The sequence below is a fragment of the Lithobates pipiens genome, unplaced genomic scaffold, assembly GCF_037356315.1.
Source record: "Lithobates pipiens isolate NorthernLeopardFrog02 unplaced genomic scaffold, aLitPip1_a1.2 Scaffold_18, whole genome shotgun sequence".
NCBI classification, from domain to species: Eukaryota; Metazoa; Chordata; class Amphibia; order Anura; family Ranidae; genus Lithobates; species Lithobates pipiens.
The window spans coordinates 602,627,115-602,641,814 of NW_027507758.1; the positions used below are offsets into that span (position 1 = coordinate 602,627,115).

Consider the following 14,700-nt stretch of genomic DNA (forward strand, 5'->3'; position numbering starts at 1 on the left):
GCTAAAAGCAAATTTTTGACACAATTATTCTGCTATGAACCTCAGGAAAGTTGAATGCAACCTTCTTAAAGCTCTTTCATATCTAACATATGTTGCCTTTGTTCTGCAGACTCGGACCCAAATGAGAAACACCTGGGCGATACCTCTGGGAGTAATCACACAATGGCAGTAAGCGGCAGTGATGTTCATAATCCTGAAGCCCAGGAAAACATAAATCCTTTGTACGTCTCAGTAGAGGAAGGACGTAGGAATAACACACCAGAAAACCAAGAATCGGTGATTGACCTTTCCAGTCCCAGACCCAGCCAGGGAGATGAAACAACGAAGGAACCAATGTATTCAATCCCACTTGTAAATGAACCTATCTATTCCGTAATTCGTAAGGACAAGCCCTCGATAAAGAAGCCACCTACAAAACCAATGGAAAATGTTTCCATAGATTTAAGTGTAAAAATAGAGGTTTCACAGGAGAAATCCAACCACAGTTCAGCTCCCGTGAATCCTGGGGTTCCACCCACCTCCTCCTTTAAACTGAACACAATGATAATGCATTGGAGGACAAAAAATTTGAAAACCTCCCCACCCCAATCAACCGTCTCCATGAATTTTGACTTGGAGGACCCTCCTCCCATTCCCGATAAATCATTTGATATTGAAAATGAAGCTGAAAGTGAAGAACAACACCCAAATGAGGTAGGCCAACTATTTTATGTTAACGAGAACTTCAGCCAATTATTATTTTTTATGTTTTTTGTGTGGACAGAGTTGGATGGGTAGGAGCTTTGGTTGAGTTTTGTTGGGGGGGGGGTCAGTGTTGCCATTGGTGAGTTTTCTTCTCACTTCCTGATGGGACAGGAAGTGATGGCAATTCTTTCCATTAGGTAAGTGGTTTCAACAATACTACATTTTAAAACAGTATCTTAGTTTTCTCTTCGACTGAGGCTCTACACTCTAGGTAGAGGCTACACATTGTCTTAAGTGACAACTACCAGTCACCATACTAGTTTTTTTTAAATCTGAACTCCAGGATAAGACAATATTCTAGTAATCCAGTGTGAAACTCTGCCTCTGCCCCCAGGGAAAGGCATGGTCTGACTTGGTATATGGGTACATGCTATTTCCAGGGGCGTAACTATAGGGGGTGCAGCAGTCGCGACCGCAACCGGGCCCTGTGATGCAGGGGGCCCATGCAGCCCCCTCTACATATGGCTGGCAGCAGCATAGGCAGCTAGGGGTACCAGTGCACCATGCACACGGGTGGCTGGAGGTGGAGGGTTACTAGCAGAGCTCCATGCTCGACTATCGCACTGGCTGCTCTTTAGTTGTGCATTCCCCGCATGACCTGTGTCCTCGGCCGGCTCCTCAGAGTACCCCTCTCCTGCTCCATGCATTGCCGCTCAGTCCGATGTCTTTTCTCCCCAGCCAGAGTCCCGCACCCCCCCCCCCAAGTCCGGCCCACACTGCACTGCATACTTCACCCGGGTAAACAAACTTTAAGCACACAGATGCAGTGCAGCCCTATGAGAGCCGGAGGACACTGCAGGCTTGTCTGCCATCCTCCCCCGTCATACACAGATGATGAAAGGTGTTTCTGGGAGATATGCTGATCGCCCGTCCAGCACAGTGGATGGAGCCCAGGCCAACATGGATGAGTGCGCAGCCTACAGCTTGGTCATGGTGAGTGAGAGGACCCCATCCCCCACACACCATTACATTCCCCCTGGGGACAGGGACCCCTTCTCACCTGAGGGCAGTAACTTAATCTGCCCTGGAGAAAAGGACCCCATCCTGCCTAGGGACAGTCCCCCAATGGGGCACCTAAAAAAAAAAAACTAATAAAAAAAAACTACTGATACCAGTGGTGGAACTACAGGGCTCACAAAGGTCATACCTGTGACCACGCCCTGGAGTTCCACCGCCGGACTCGGAGGGAAGGGCCCTGGCTGAGGTTCAGGGGGGCCCTTCATGGTTTCTTGCATCGGGGCTCTGAAGGTTCTAGTTATGCTACTGGCTATTTCCCATCACAAGAGGCTGCAACACGCATTTGGCTCATCATAGTTCAGCTTGCATCCACTTACCAATCCATCTACTACAGAAGTGAAGAGTGAGTCTCCTCTTAGATTCAACCTAGTTTGGTTTTATGATGACCGCTTTCCCAATGTGTCCCCCTGCTGGGAGGTCTCCTTGTTTAACTCCACTGCACCCAGCATCACTCACTTCGCTCCTTACCACAATGGCTGCCACCCGTGTGGGCCATTCTTAAACTGGCTGAATAAATGTGTACTAAGAATACTAACCACCTTCTAATCTCAAAGTCTAATCTCAAAGTATTATGCCAGAAAATTTTCTTCTGACTACGCAGTTATCTCGGCAGGACCTCTCAAGACAATTGTATCCCTTGGTCTGTCTTACCTAAATTACCAAGAGCTATGTCCCTAGACCAGGGGTCTCAAACTGGCGGCCCTCCAGCTGTTGCAAAACTACAAGTCCCGTCATGCCTCTGCCTGTGGGAGCCATGCTTGTAACTTTCAGCCTTGTAATGCATCATGGGACTTGTAGTTTAGAAACAGCTGGAGGGCCGCCAGTTTGAGACCCCTGGTCTAGGGACATAGCTCTTGGTAATTTAGGTAAGACAGACACAGGGATACAATTGTCTTGAGAGGTGTTTTGTTTTTTATGCAGCCACTGGACTGGGAGAAATTGGGTTGAAAACTGCTCTGCCCTATATCTCACAGTCAGGACACTGCTACAGGAAAGACCAGATATCATCTTGATCTTTGTCAACTTTATTATTTCTATCTTTAGACTTTTACACAGAAGTAAAAAAGTGCTATTATCTGACAAAGATCAAGATGATATCTGGTCTTTCCTGTAGCAGTGTCCTGAATGTGAGATATTGGGCAGAGCAGTTTTCAACCCAATTTCACCCAGTCCTCTGCCCTGCTATCACCCAGTTCTCTGCCTGTTGTCACTCAGCCCTCTGCAGACACACAGTGCTCTGTTGTCTCCCAGTCCTCTGCCTACTGTCACCCAGTCCTCTGCCTGCTGTTACCCAGCCCTCTGCTATCACCCAGCCCCCTGTTGTTACCCAGTCATCTGCCTACTGTCACACGGTCCTCTGCCCTGCGTTCACCCAGTCCTCTGCCCTGCTGTCACCCAGCCCTCTGCTGTCACCCAGTCTTCTGCCCTGCTCTCAACCAGTCCTCTGCAGACACCCAGTCCCCTGTTGTCACCCAGTCCTCTGCCCTGCTGTCACCCAGTCCCCTGCTGTCGCCCATTTCTCTAAAAAAAAAAAAAATGTAAATGTTGTCAACTATGCTTATTGTGTACGGCAGTTCAATGAGGGGGCAACAAACATCACAGGGGGGTATAGACAGGGCCGGTGCTAGACTGTTTTGCCCCCATCTATACCGTATAGTGGTATATCAATGATATTTTAGCAGTACAGAAGTTTTTTTTTTGGGGGGGGGGGCGCAAGTAGCTTGTCTCGCGTAGGGGGCAAAATAGTCTAGACCTGATGGTATGCATGGACAATTTCTTAAAACCAAGCTTCTGAGCTAGGCAGTCTGTGTCACCCAGCCCTCTGCTGTCACCCAGGCCCCTGTTGTCGCCCAGTCCTCTGCCTGCTGTCACCCAGCCCTCTGCTATCACCCAGCCCCCTGTTGTCACCCAGTCATCTGCCTACTGTCACACGGTCCTCTGCCCTGCTGTCACCCAGTCCTCTGCCCTGCTGTCACCCAGCCCTCTGCTGTCACCCAGTCTTCTGCCCTGCTCTCAACCAGTCCTCTGCAGACGCCCAGTCCCCTGTTGTCACCCAGTCCTCTGCCTGCTGTCACCCAGCCCTCTGCAGACACCCAGTCCCCTGTTGTCACCCAGTCCTCTGCCCTGCGTTCACCCATTCCCCTGTTGTCGCCCAGTCCTCTGCCCTGCTGTCACCCAGTCCCCTGCTGTCGCCCATTTCTCAAAAAAAAAAAATGTAAATGTTGTCAACTATGCTTATTGTGTACGGCAGTTCAATGAGGGGGCAACAAACATCACAGGGGGGTATAGACAGGGCCGGTGCTAGACTGTTTTGCCCCCATCTATACCGTATAGTGGTATATCAATGATATTTTAGCAGTACAGAAGTTTTTTTTGGGGGGGGGGGGGGCGCAAGTAGCTTGTCTCGCGTAGGGGGCAAAATAGTCTAGACCTGATGGTATGCATGGACAATTTCTTAAAACCAAGCTTCTGAGCTAGGCAGTCTGTGTCACCCAGCCCTCTGCTGTCACCCAGGCCCCTGTTGTCACCCAGTCCTCTGCCTGCTGTCACCCAGCCCTCTGCTATCACCCAGCCCCCTGTTGTCACCCAGTCATCTGCCTACTGTCAGACGGTCCTCTGCCCTGCTGTCACCCAGCCCTCTGCTGTCACCCAGTCTTCTGCCCTGCTCTCATCCAGTCCTCTGCAGACGCCCAGTCCTCTGCTGTCACCCAGTCCTCTGCCTGCTGTCACCCAGCCCTCTGCAGACACCCAGTCCCCTGTTGTCACCCAGTCCTCTGCCCTGTGTTCAGCCAGCCCTCTGCTGTCACCCAGTCCTCTGCCCTGCGTTCACCCAGTCCTCTGCCCTGCTGTCACCCAGCCCTCTGCTGTCACCCAGTCCCCTGTTGTTGCCCAGTCCTCTGCCCTGCTGTCACCCAGTCCCCTGTTGTCACCCAGCCCTCTGTTGTGAAAACAATTTTAAATGTTGTCAACTATGCTCGCTGTGTACAGCAGTTCAATGAGGGGGCAACAAACTTCAGGGGGGGGGGGTATACACAGGGCCGGTGCTAGACTGTTTTGTGCCCATTCTATACCGTATAGAGGTATATAAATTATATTTTAGCGGTACAGACTTTTTTTTTTGGGGGGGGGGGGGGGCACGTGCAAGTAGCTGGTCTCACCTAGGGCGCAAAATAGTCTAGCGCTGGCCCTGGCCCTCAGCCAACCTTAACAAAATCATAAGGATAAGGAACCTTTAAAGAGGAAGTAAACCCTGATGGGTTTACTTCCTCTTTGTCTCCCTGCAAAGGTAAAGCATAATGGACTACTATGCATCGCATAATAGCCCATTATGCACCGTAGACAGCTGTGACTGTCTCTTAGTAAATATCTTAGTAAATATCTCCTAAACCATGTAGGTTTAGGAGATATTTCTTGGATCTACAGGTAAGCCTGAATCTAGGCTTACCTGTAGGTCAAAGTGGTTTGTAAGGGTTTACAACCACTTTAAGCACTTACTGTACTATGTCTTCTATAACCACTGCAGTACCATCTAGCCCACCCCAGTCCCAAGAGTTAAATAGTCCTTAAGTCTATGGGTAGAGGACTAAGGTGTAATATTTACCCTAATCTTCATTCTGGCAGGCTCCAATGCACTCCCGTTCTTTCCAACGTTCTAGGTTGTGGTTGTGCCCTTACCATCCTCACATTTAATGCAGGACCCATGGTTCTGTATTGTACTTGATAATCTCAGTGTCCGACCACCAGCTGGAGCACTGAGGAGAAGAGCCTTCAGGGGACCAGCCACGTAGCATGGAAGAAATCCACAGGAGCAAGGAAAGGTAAATATTTCAACATTTCCTCTTCTAACTAAAGGCATTTTTATTTTTTGGATAGAATGGAGAGTGATTAGAACCCCTGTCAGATTTTTATTGCTGCCTGTGCCCCCATTAGGGAGATTCATCCTCTCTATTAGTCCTGTTTACCATTATCATTGAATGTGATAATAAAAGAAAATCCCAAATTTTTTGTTGTCCCCAGAAAAGGGGAAATCTTCCAATGGGGATATTAGTTCTGGTGACCTGGGGGTCCCCAATGGATTTCCCTAATTTGCAAGGATTTCCTCCCACTTCCTGTTTGGCTATGGGACAGGAAGTGAAGGGAATTCTCCCCAATGGGACACAGGTGGTGGAAAAATTTTTGACAAGCGTTATAACTCTCCTTTGCTCTATCCAAAAAAGTTTTGCCTATAGTTCTACTTTAACAGGTATGGAGGGGCCCTACTGGCAGACTAATTTTTTTTTTCTGCCTGGAGCGCGACTTCAAATTACTAGGAAAGGTTTGTAGTCATGTGCGATTTGTTTACTAATCAAAATTCGGATAAAATTTTCATTATTCAGAGATTCTGATGTATCCGAATTTCCAAATCACAATAATAAACGTATTTCAATGAATCCGAAATAAGTTCTAATGAAATTAATTATCCAAATTCGAAAATGAAATGGAAACATATTGCATACATAAAGAAAGGTATGAAAGTGAAATAAGATGATGATTCCTACTTAGGCTGCTGAATAGAATAGAATAAAACAGCATGGAATAGAAAAGAATAGAAGAAGAAAAAAGAATAGAATAGAGAAGAATAGACAAGAAAATAAATAGAAAATAATAGAATAGAAAAAAAATTGAATAGAAAATAATAGAATAGAAAATAAAATATATATATATATATATATATATATATATATATATATATATATATATATATATAATAGAAAAAAAATTGAATAGAAAAAAAAATAAAAAATATATATATATATATATATATATATATATATATATATATATATATATAAAATAGAAAATAATAGAATATAAACAAATAGAATAAAACAGAACAGAATAGCATAATAGGAAATAAAGGAATATAATAGAAAAGAATAGAGTAAAACAGAACGGATATAGCCTTCTTCCGAAATTCAAATTTTTGAATAAGTTCAAAAATAACCAATATACAAAACAGATCTGAATATACAAAACAAATTCCAAAACGTAATCATTTTAACATTAAGAATATTATGAATCCCTTCCCCTTTTTAACTATTGTAGTTTTGATACATAATAAAATATGTGGAAATGTTACCCCTCCTTGATCCTATAGTACCCGCTACAGCCATAGTAGCTGTCTTTTTTTCTTGGGGAGGTCTTGTCTTTTGTGACCCCCGTTGGAAAGGATTTTGTTTATCCTTCACTGGCTTCCCCTACCCCACCGTATAAAATTCAAAATACTAACCACAACATACAAGGCCATCCACAGCATTGCCCCCAGCTACATCACCCACCGTATCTGCAGATATCACCCAAATCGTCCTCTCCGCTCCTCCCAGGACCTCCTGCTCTCTAGCTCCCTTGTTTCCTCCTCCCATGCTCGCCTCCAGGACTTCTCCAGAACCTCTTCCATCCTCTGGAACTCCCTTTCCCAGTATGTCCGGTCAGCTCCTACCCTATCCACCTTTAGGCAATCCCTGGGGTTCCTTCAGAGGTGGCTAGGGGTTCCTTGAGCTGTGGCTGATGAACCATCTTTTTGGTGATGCCTACAGAGTTGAAGGTTCAGCACCACTTAGCAAAGCCAACAGCATGGCACCAAATATCTTTTTTACTGTCTTTAAGGGTGGCATTCCAAACACCAATTTAAGGGGGGCATTCTTCCTATTGACCACCAATAAAAGGAGCATTGTTCCTATTGAGCCTTGCCGATTTGGTTTTAGTAAGGGTTCCTCGAGACATGGAAATTATTTTTGGGGTTCCTCTAGGGTTAAAAGGTTGAGAAAGCCTGGTATAGAGTAATTCTGCCCCCGGTCTTTGTAGGGTGTGTGGTTTACATCTGCTTGAACCACCTTTGTCTGTATGCTGGCTATTATTTCGATATCATATATTGCAGCATACATCCGTTGCTTGATATCATTTAGGAGGAAATAGCTGAGCAACAAAGGAATTCGGGTTCATTTCTCAATGAAGGGCTGCCAAGCCGGGTTTGCAGAAAGTTGATATAGGCGTAGGAGTTATTACGGGAAGATGGAGGTGAAAATGGTTCTTCGTTGCAACAATTTTCTTTTAAATATTAGCATTTTTGAAAAACCTTCAAAGACATATTTTAAGAATTTAACCTTTTAGAACATGTAGGGTACATTTAATAATATCCCTTGAGGCGTTGGAAACTATTTGTCTGCAAAGATCTGTAGGGGAAAGAATGTGGCTTGTGGTGGCACAACGCTGAAAAGGCTTTGGGCCTTTGATAAAAAATATAATTGATCCTGGGCATGAGGCACACAGGACACGTGGCACATAGAAAATGACAAAGGCCTCCATCATGCCACATCCAAAATTACATTATATTACCAAAAGTATTGGGACACCTGCCTTTACATGCACATAAACGTTAAAGGCTTAGTCCGTAGGGTTCAATATTGAGTTGGCCCATCCTGTGCAGCTATATCAGCTTCAACTCTTCTGGGAAGGCTGTCCACAAGGTTTAGGAGTGTGTCTATGGGAATGTTTGACCATTCTTCCAGCAGCGCATTTGTGAGGTCAGGCACTGATGTTGGACAAGAAGGCCTGGCTCACAGTCTCTGCTCTAATTCATCCCAAAGGTGTTCTATTGGGTTGAGGTCAGGACTCTGTACAGGCCTCCAGCAGCGCATTTGTGAGGTCAGGTACTGATGTTAGACAAGAATGCCTGGCTCACAGTCTCTGCTCTAATTCATCCCAAAGGTGTTCTATTGGGTTAAGGTCAGGAGTCTGTACAGGCCAGACAAGTTCCTCCACCCCAAATTTCCTCATCCATGTCTTTATGGATCTTGCTTTGTGCATAGTACAGTATCTCCTTCATTGTCACTGATCGGGGCTCGTGAGGGGGTGTGGCCAGCCAAAGGGTGATCCAATCTGTCACTGGGGGACAGAGGGCGGAGTGGCCGGCCTCAGGGATAATTGCAGGTTCATCTGGGCAGAGCAACATGGAGGTAAAAAAAAGACCCTAAAATGCTGTTTTGTTTTTAATGCAGCCACTGGACTGGGAGAAATTGGGTTGAAAACTGCTCTGCCTGATATCTCACAGTCAGGACACTGCTACAGGAAAGATCAGATATCATCTTGATCTTTGTCAACTTTATTATTTCTATCTTTAGACTTTGTAAAAAAGTGACAAAGATCAAGATGATATCTGTTTTTTTCCTGTAGCAGGGTCCTGACTGAGATATTGGGCAGAGGCAGAGCAGTTTTCAACCCAATTTCACCCAGTCCTCTGCCCTGCTGCAACCCAGTCCTCTGCCTGTTGTCACCCAATCCTCTGCCTGTTGTCACCCAGTCCTCTGCCCTGCTGTCACCCAGTCCTCTGCCCTGCTGTCACCCAGTCCTCTGCAGATGCCCAGTCCCCTGCTCTGCGTTCACCTAGTCCTGTGATCTGCGTTCACCCAGTCCTCTGCCCTGTGTTTACCCAGTCCTGTGATCTGCGTTCACCCAGTCCTCTGCCCTGCATTTATCCAGTCCTCTGCCCTGCATTTACCCAGTCCTCTGCCCTGCTGTCACCCAGTTCTCTGCCCTGCTGTCACCCAGTTCTCTGCCCTGCGTTCACCCAGTTCTCTGCCCTGCGTTCACCCAGTTCTCTGCCCTGCGTTTACCCAGTCCTCTGCCCTGCTATCACCGAGTCCTCTGCCCTGCTTTCACCGAGTTCTCTTCCCTGCTATCACCCAGTCCTCTTCCCTGCTATCACCCAGTCCTCTTCCCTGCTATCACCCAGTCCTCTGCCCTGCGTTCACCCTGTCCTCTTCCCTGCTGTCACCCAGTCCCCTGTTGTCGCCCAGTCCTCTGCCCACTGTGACCCAGCCCTCTGCAGACACCCAGTCCTCTACCTACTGTCAGCCAGCCCTCTGCAGACACCCAGTCCTCTGCCTACTGTCAGCCAGTCCTCTGATGTCATTCAGTCCCCTGTTGTTGCCCAGTCCTCTGCTGTCACTCAGTCCCCTGATGTCACCCAGCCCCCTGTTGTCACCCAGTCCTCTGCCTGCTGTCACCCAGTCCTCTGCCCTGCTGTCACCCAGTCCTCTGCCCTGCTGTCACCCAGTGTTCTGCCCTGTGTTCTCCCAGTCCTCTGCCCTGCTGTCCCCCAGTCCCCTGTTGTCGCCCAGTCCTCTGCCTACTGTGACCCAGCCCTCTGCAGACACCCAGTGCTCTGCCTACTGTCACCCAGTCCTCTGATGTCATTCAGTCCCCTGTTGTTGCCCAGTCCTCTGCCCTGCTGTAACTCAGCCCTCTGCTGTCACCCAGGGCTCTGCCCTGCTGTCACCCAGCCCTCTGCTGTCTGTCACCCAGTCCCCTGTTTTTTCGCCCAGTCCTCTGCCCTGCTGTCACTCAGTCCCCTGCTGTCCCCCAGTCCTCTAAAAAAATAAAATAAAATGAAATGTTGTCAACTATGCTTATTGTGTAAGGCAGTTCAATGAGGGGGCAACAAACATCACAGGGGGGTATAGACAGGGCCGGTGCTAGACTGTTTTGCCCCCATCTATACCGTATAGTGGTATATCAATGATATTTTAGCAGTACAGAAGTTTTTTTTTTGGGGGGGGGGGGGGGGGTGGCGCAAGTAGCTTGTCTCGTGTAGGGGGCAAAATAGTCTAGACCTGATGGTATGCATGGACAATTTCTTAAAACCAAGCTTCTGAGCAGTCTGTGTTTTGCTAACTCAATATGTTCTCAATACATAAGAATCTGCTTGTGTCATTTGGTCAGCAGAATGACCCTTATGGGGGAATTTCCCAGGTCTTCCTTACCATGGACAGGTGGACTAAGGCTCTGTCCCAGACAGTTCTCTGGACTCGTAGGTGCCCCTTTACCCAAAAGAACAACACAGCACACACAGGAATTACAGTAGGACCAACATTATTGCATCATTATTGCAAAATAGACACAAGGAATACAACTCAGGAAGGGTCTGTGTCAAGTGACAACGAGTTTTGGGTTTGTGGAAAATGAACAAGTGGTTTCAGATGTATAGCTGGCAGAGTGGGCAGTTCCCTGCTTGTTAGGAGATGGGGTCTGACCAGCAGCAGCCAGTAAAGTTGGTGGGGTGGGAAGTTCCTCGCATATTAGGAGGTGGGGTCTGGGCAGGACCAACCTGTAAAGTTGGCAGAGTGGGAAGTTCCCAGCTTATTAGGAGGTGGGGTCTGACCAGGAGCAGCCAGTAAAGTTGGTGGGTTGTGAAGTTCCCTGCATATTAGGAGGTGGGGTCTGGGCAGGACCAACCTGTAAAGTTGGCAGAGTGGGCAGTTCCCTGCTTATTAGGAGGTGGAGTCTGGTCAGGAGAGACTTGTAAAGTTGGTGCTGTGGGAAGTTCCCCGAATATTAAGAGGTGAGGTCTTGGCAGGATCAACCCATAAAGTTGGCAGAGTGGGAAGTTCCCTTCTTATTAGAAAGTGGGATCTGGTCAGGAGCAACCCATAAAGTTGGTGGGGTGGAAAGTTCCTCACATATTAAGAGGTGGAGTCTGAGCAGGACTAAATGATAAAATTGGCAGGGCGACCAATTCCCTGCAAATTAGTAGGTGGTGTCTGGGCAGGACCAATCCATAAAGTTGGCAGAATGGACAGTTCCCTGCTTATTAGGTGCTGGGGTCTGGTCAGGAGCAATCAGTAATGTTGGTGGGGTGGGAAGTTCCCTGCATATTAGAAGGTGGGATTTGGGCAGGACCAGCCCATAAATGGGCAGGGGGGGGCAGTTCCCTTCTTATTAGAAGGTGGGGTCTGGACAAGAGCAACCCATAAAGTTGATGGGATGGGAAGTTCCCCACATATTAGAAGGTGGGATCTGGTCAGGTCCAACCAATAACGTTGGAAAGGTGGGCAATTCCCTGAAAATTAGGAGGTGGGGTCTGGGCAGGACCAACTCGTAAAGTTAGTAGGGTCGGCAGTTCCATGCTTTTCAGGAGGTGGGGTCAGGTCAGGGACAACCTGTAAAGCTGGTGGGGTGGGAAGTTCCCCACATATTAGGAGGTGGAGTCTGGGCAGGACCAACCCATAAAGTTGGCAGGGTGGACAGTTCCCTGCTCATTAGGGGGTGGTACTGGTCAGGAGCAGTTGGTGGAGTTGGAAGTTCCTCCCATATTAGTCTGGGCTATACCAACCTAGAAAGTGGGCCTTATTTGGGCATATCCACCGAGGGGGTTAACAGTGTCCGGGACTGTAATGTTTTTAAATGTATGTAAATCTTGCAAAAGTTGCCTAAATCTTGATAAATAGACCCCCTAAGTATTTATTACACCTATATCTAAGTAACCCGTACTCTTACTTCTTGCAGGACAATACAGAAACAGATATCAAGATGGAGAAGTAATCTTGGAGAAATTTCCCTACTTAAAGGGACAGCATTCAAAGAAACGACTTCGGGCTTGGTGCTAATTGCTGTACAGCACTAGGGGGAAATAGGTCTTGGTATCAATGACATCTTGCCTGGGGCTGAAAAGCATGATCTTGGCACATACTGCCATGGGATGGCCTCACCACGGCAACTTGGAATGCTGCTCTGACTGTACATATCCATGAAGATAATGTGAATACAATAAATGAAAAAATGTAACGTAATATAAACCTATGATTAATGAAAGGAAAGATATTTTTTTATCCCGTTTGAGGTTTTTATTGTAAATTTGTACTTGGAGTTTGTCTCCATGCTGTGTCATATTTCCATAAACACATATACTGTATTTATGGTCATACCAGATCTCCCCTGCACACACCTCTATGCCCAAGCATAATGCGATGAATGGTCTATGGTGGCTGACTCAACCAGATGTTTTAAGTGAGTGATTTACTAAAGTCCAGCCATAACTGAAAGCTTATAGTCTAGATCAGTGGTCTCCAAACTGCGGCTCGGGGCCAGATGCAGCCCTTCGGTCGCTTTATCCTGCCTTGGGGCCCCATTTCATCCACTGATACCAACAATGGGGCATAATTCTCCCAAAAATGGGGCCCACTGACACCAGTGGTGGGACACTATTCCTCTAACTGACACCGATAGGGCACATGTCCTACCACTGACACCAAGGATGGGGCACAATTCTTTCCATTGACACCAATGATGGGACACTATTCCTCCTACTGACACCGATGATGGGGCACAATTTTTCCAGTGACGCCAACGATAGGGGCACAGTTTCTCTCAATGACACCAACAATGAAGCCCAATGACACCAATGATAAGAGACAATTTCTCGCAGTGACACCAAGGATGGGGTATTCTTTACCACTGACGTCAAGACTTTTTTTTACTCCCACTGGCCACAGTCCAATCCCACCTAAAGTCTGAAGAATGGTAAACTTGGCCCCTTGCTTAGAAAATTTAGAGACCCCTGCTCTAGATACAAGAATATTTCTTCCAGATCTATGCAATAATCCAGTGTTAAATATTCCTGTAATAAAGACAGCTCACTGCCGCTGTTAGGATTGAGTTTGCCTGCTGGCAGCACTGTGGTGCCCTGGGCTGATTGCTGCAGTTCCAGGGACCACCAGAACACTGCACCCTGAGCCCACCCACTTGTTACAATAGCGTACCTACAGATTGTCTTCCTGCTTCTTCTCCCAGACAATCAGGACAGAAAGAGGGTCCTGATACCGGACTGGCCGGGATGAGAAGCGACCAGATCGGGAGGCTGGGAGGATAAGCCAGGGAAGCCGCCAAAGCCACTCGCAACCTGGATGGGGTAAGTGCGGGGCTGCCAGACTTGCAAACAGGGCTTGCAAGCAGGCTTGTGAGCAGGGTTGGCAAGCGGGGCTGGTGAGCGGGCGGTGGGGTTGGTGGTTTGTTTGCCACCCCTCCTCCTAAAAATTGCAGCAACAGCCGCCACTGGTCTATGTACTGTAAGGTGGAGATGTCACTGCTACTTTTACAAGATCTTATCTTGGTTTGCAAAGTCATCCTGTTAAAAATTCTGTGGTCTTTGCTGCTTAACTGCGGACAGGAAACTTTATAATACAGAAAAAAAGACATAGAGTTTACCATAGAGCAGCTACAAACTTATAAACACTGCCATCTACTGGCTCATGTAGTTGTAGCACAAAATACATGAACAATGTATTCCAACACATCCACTCCTCACAAAGTGGATTTATATGGTTTCTGGAATAAGCAAAATACAATGTTGTAAGACCTGGAGCTCATCTTGAAGCATCATTTTTAATGAAGTAAACTTTTAAATGTAAAGATTTTTGTACAACAGATTATATTTTCTGAACTCTGTTTTGTGTTTACAAGAGAAATTGTGAAACGCAAAGAGCATTTTGTTTGTCAAGTTGGAACGGAATTGCTTTAAGCAATATGTATATATACGGCAATATACTGTATATCTGTATCTACCTGTAATCTGTATTACTTTTTAGAGTTATATATTTCTGTACAGCGATTTACTATGTGCAAAATAAGCACTAATACACCACCAAGGGGGCTGTAATCTGAAAATAAAGAAAAAGTATCAAACATTCTCTGAAATATTTTATTAGGCTATGCTGAGTTATTGTTGATATCATTAATATTAACCACTTGACAACTGGGCACTTAAACCCCCCTCGTGACCAGACCAATTTTCAGCTTTCAGTGCTGTCACACTTTGAATGACAATTACTCAGCCATGTAAGCCCTTGTACACACGGTCGGACATTCAGGACCACAAAATCCGTCTTATTTTTTCTGACGGATTTTGTCCGAAACTGGTGTTGCATACACACGGTCGGACAAAATTGTTCGAAAATCCGATCGTTCGGAACATGATGACGTTCATTCATTACGACGGGACTACGTTCAGGCTAGCAGCCAATAGCTTTGGTCTCGTAATTTGATCTGAGCATGCGGGGCACTATGTCCGATTGGAATTCTCTACAAACGATCGGAAAAAGTCAGATCGATTATGCTGTCGGAAAA

At 46.7% G+C, this 14,700-nt stretch overlaps 1 protein-coding gene across 1 annotated transcript in view; it reads left to right on the top strand.

Annotated features, from left to right (window-relative positions):
• LOC143989202 (uncharacterized) overlaps positions 1-14,261 on the top strand; it is a 106,750-nt gene extending 92,489 nt beyond the window's left edge. The window contains exons 6-7 of the mRNA XM_077489252.1: positions 110-693; positions 12,085-14,261. Of these exons, the coding sequence (XP_077345378.1) occupies positions 110-693; positions 12,085-12,120 (620 nt within the window). The 3' untranslated portion in view covers positions 12,121-14,261. The remainder of the gene's footprint in view (positions 1-109; positions 694-12,084) is intronic.
• Positions 14,262-14,700: the final 439 nt, after the last annotated feature.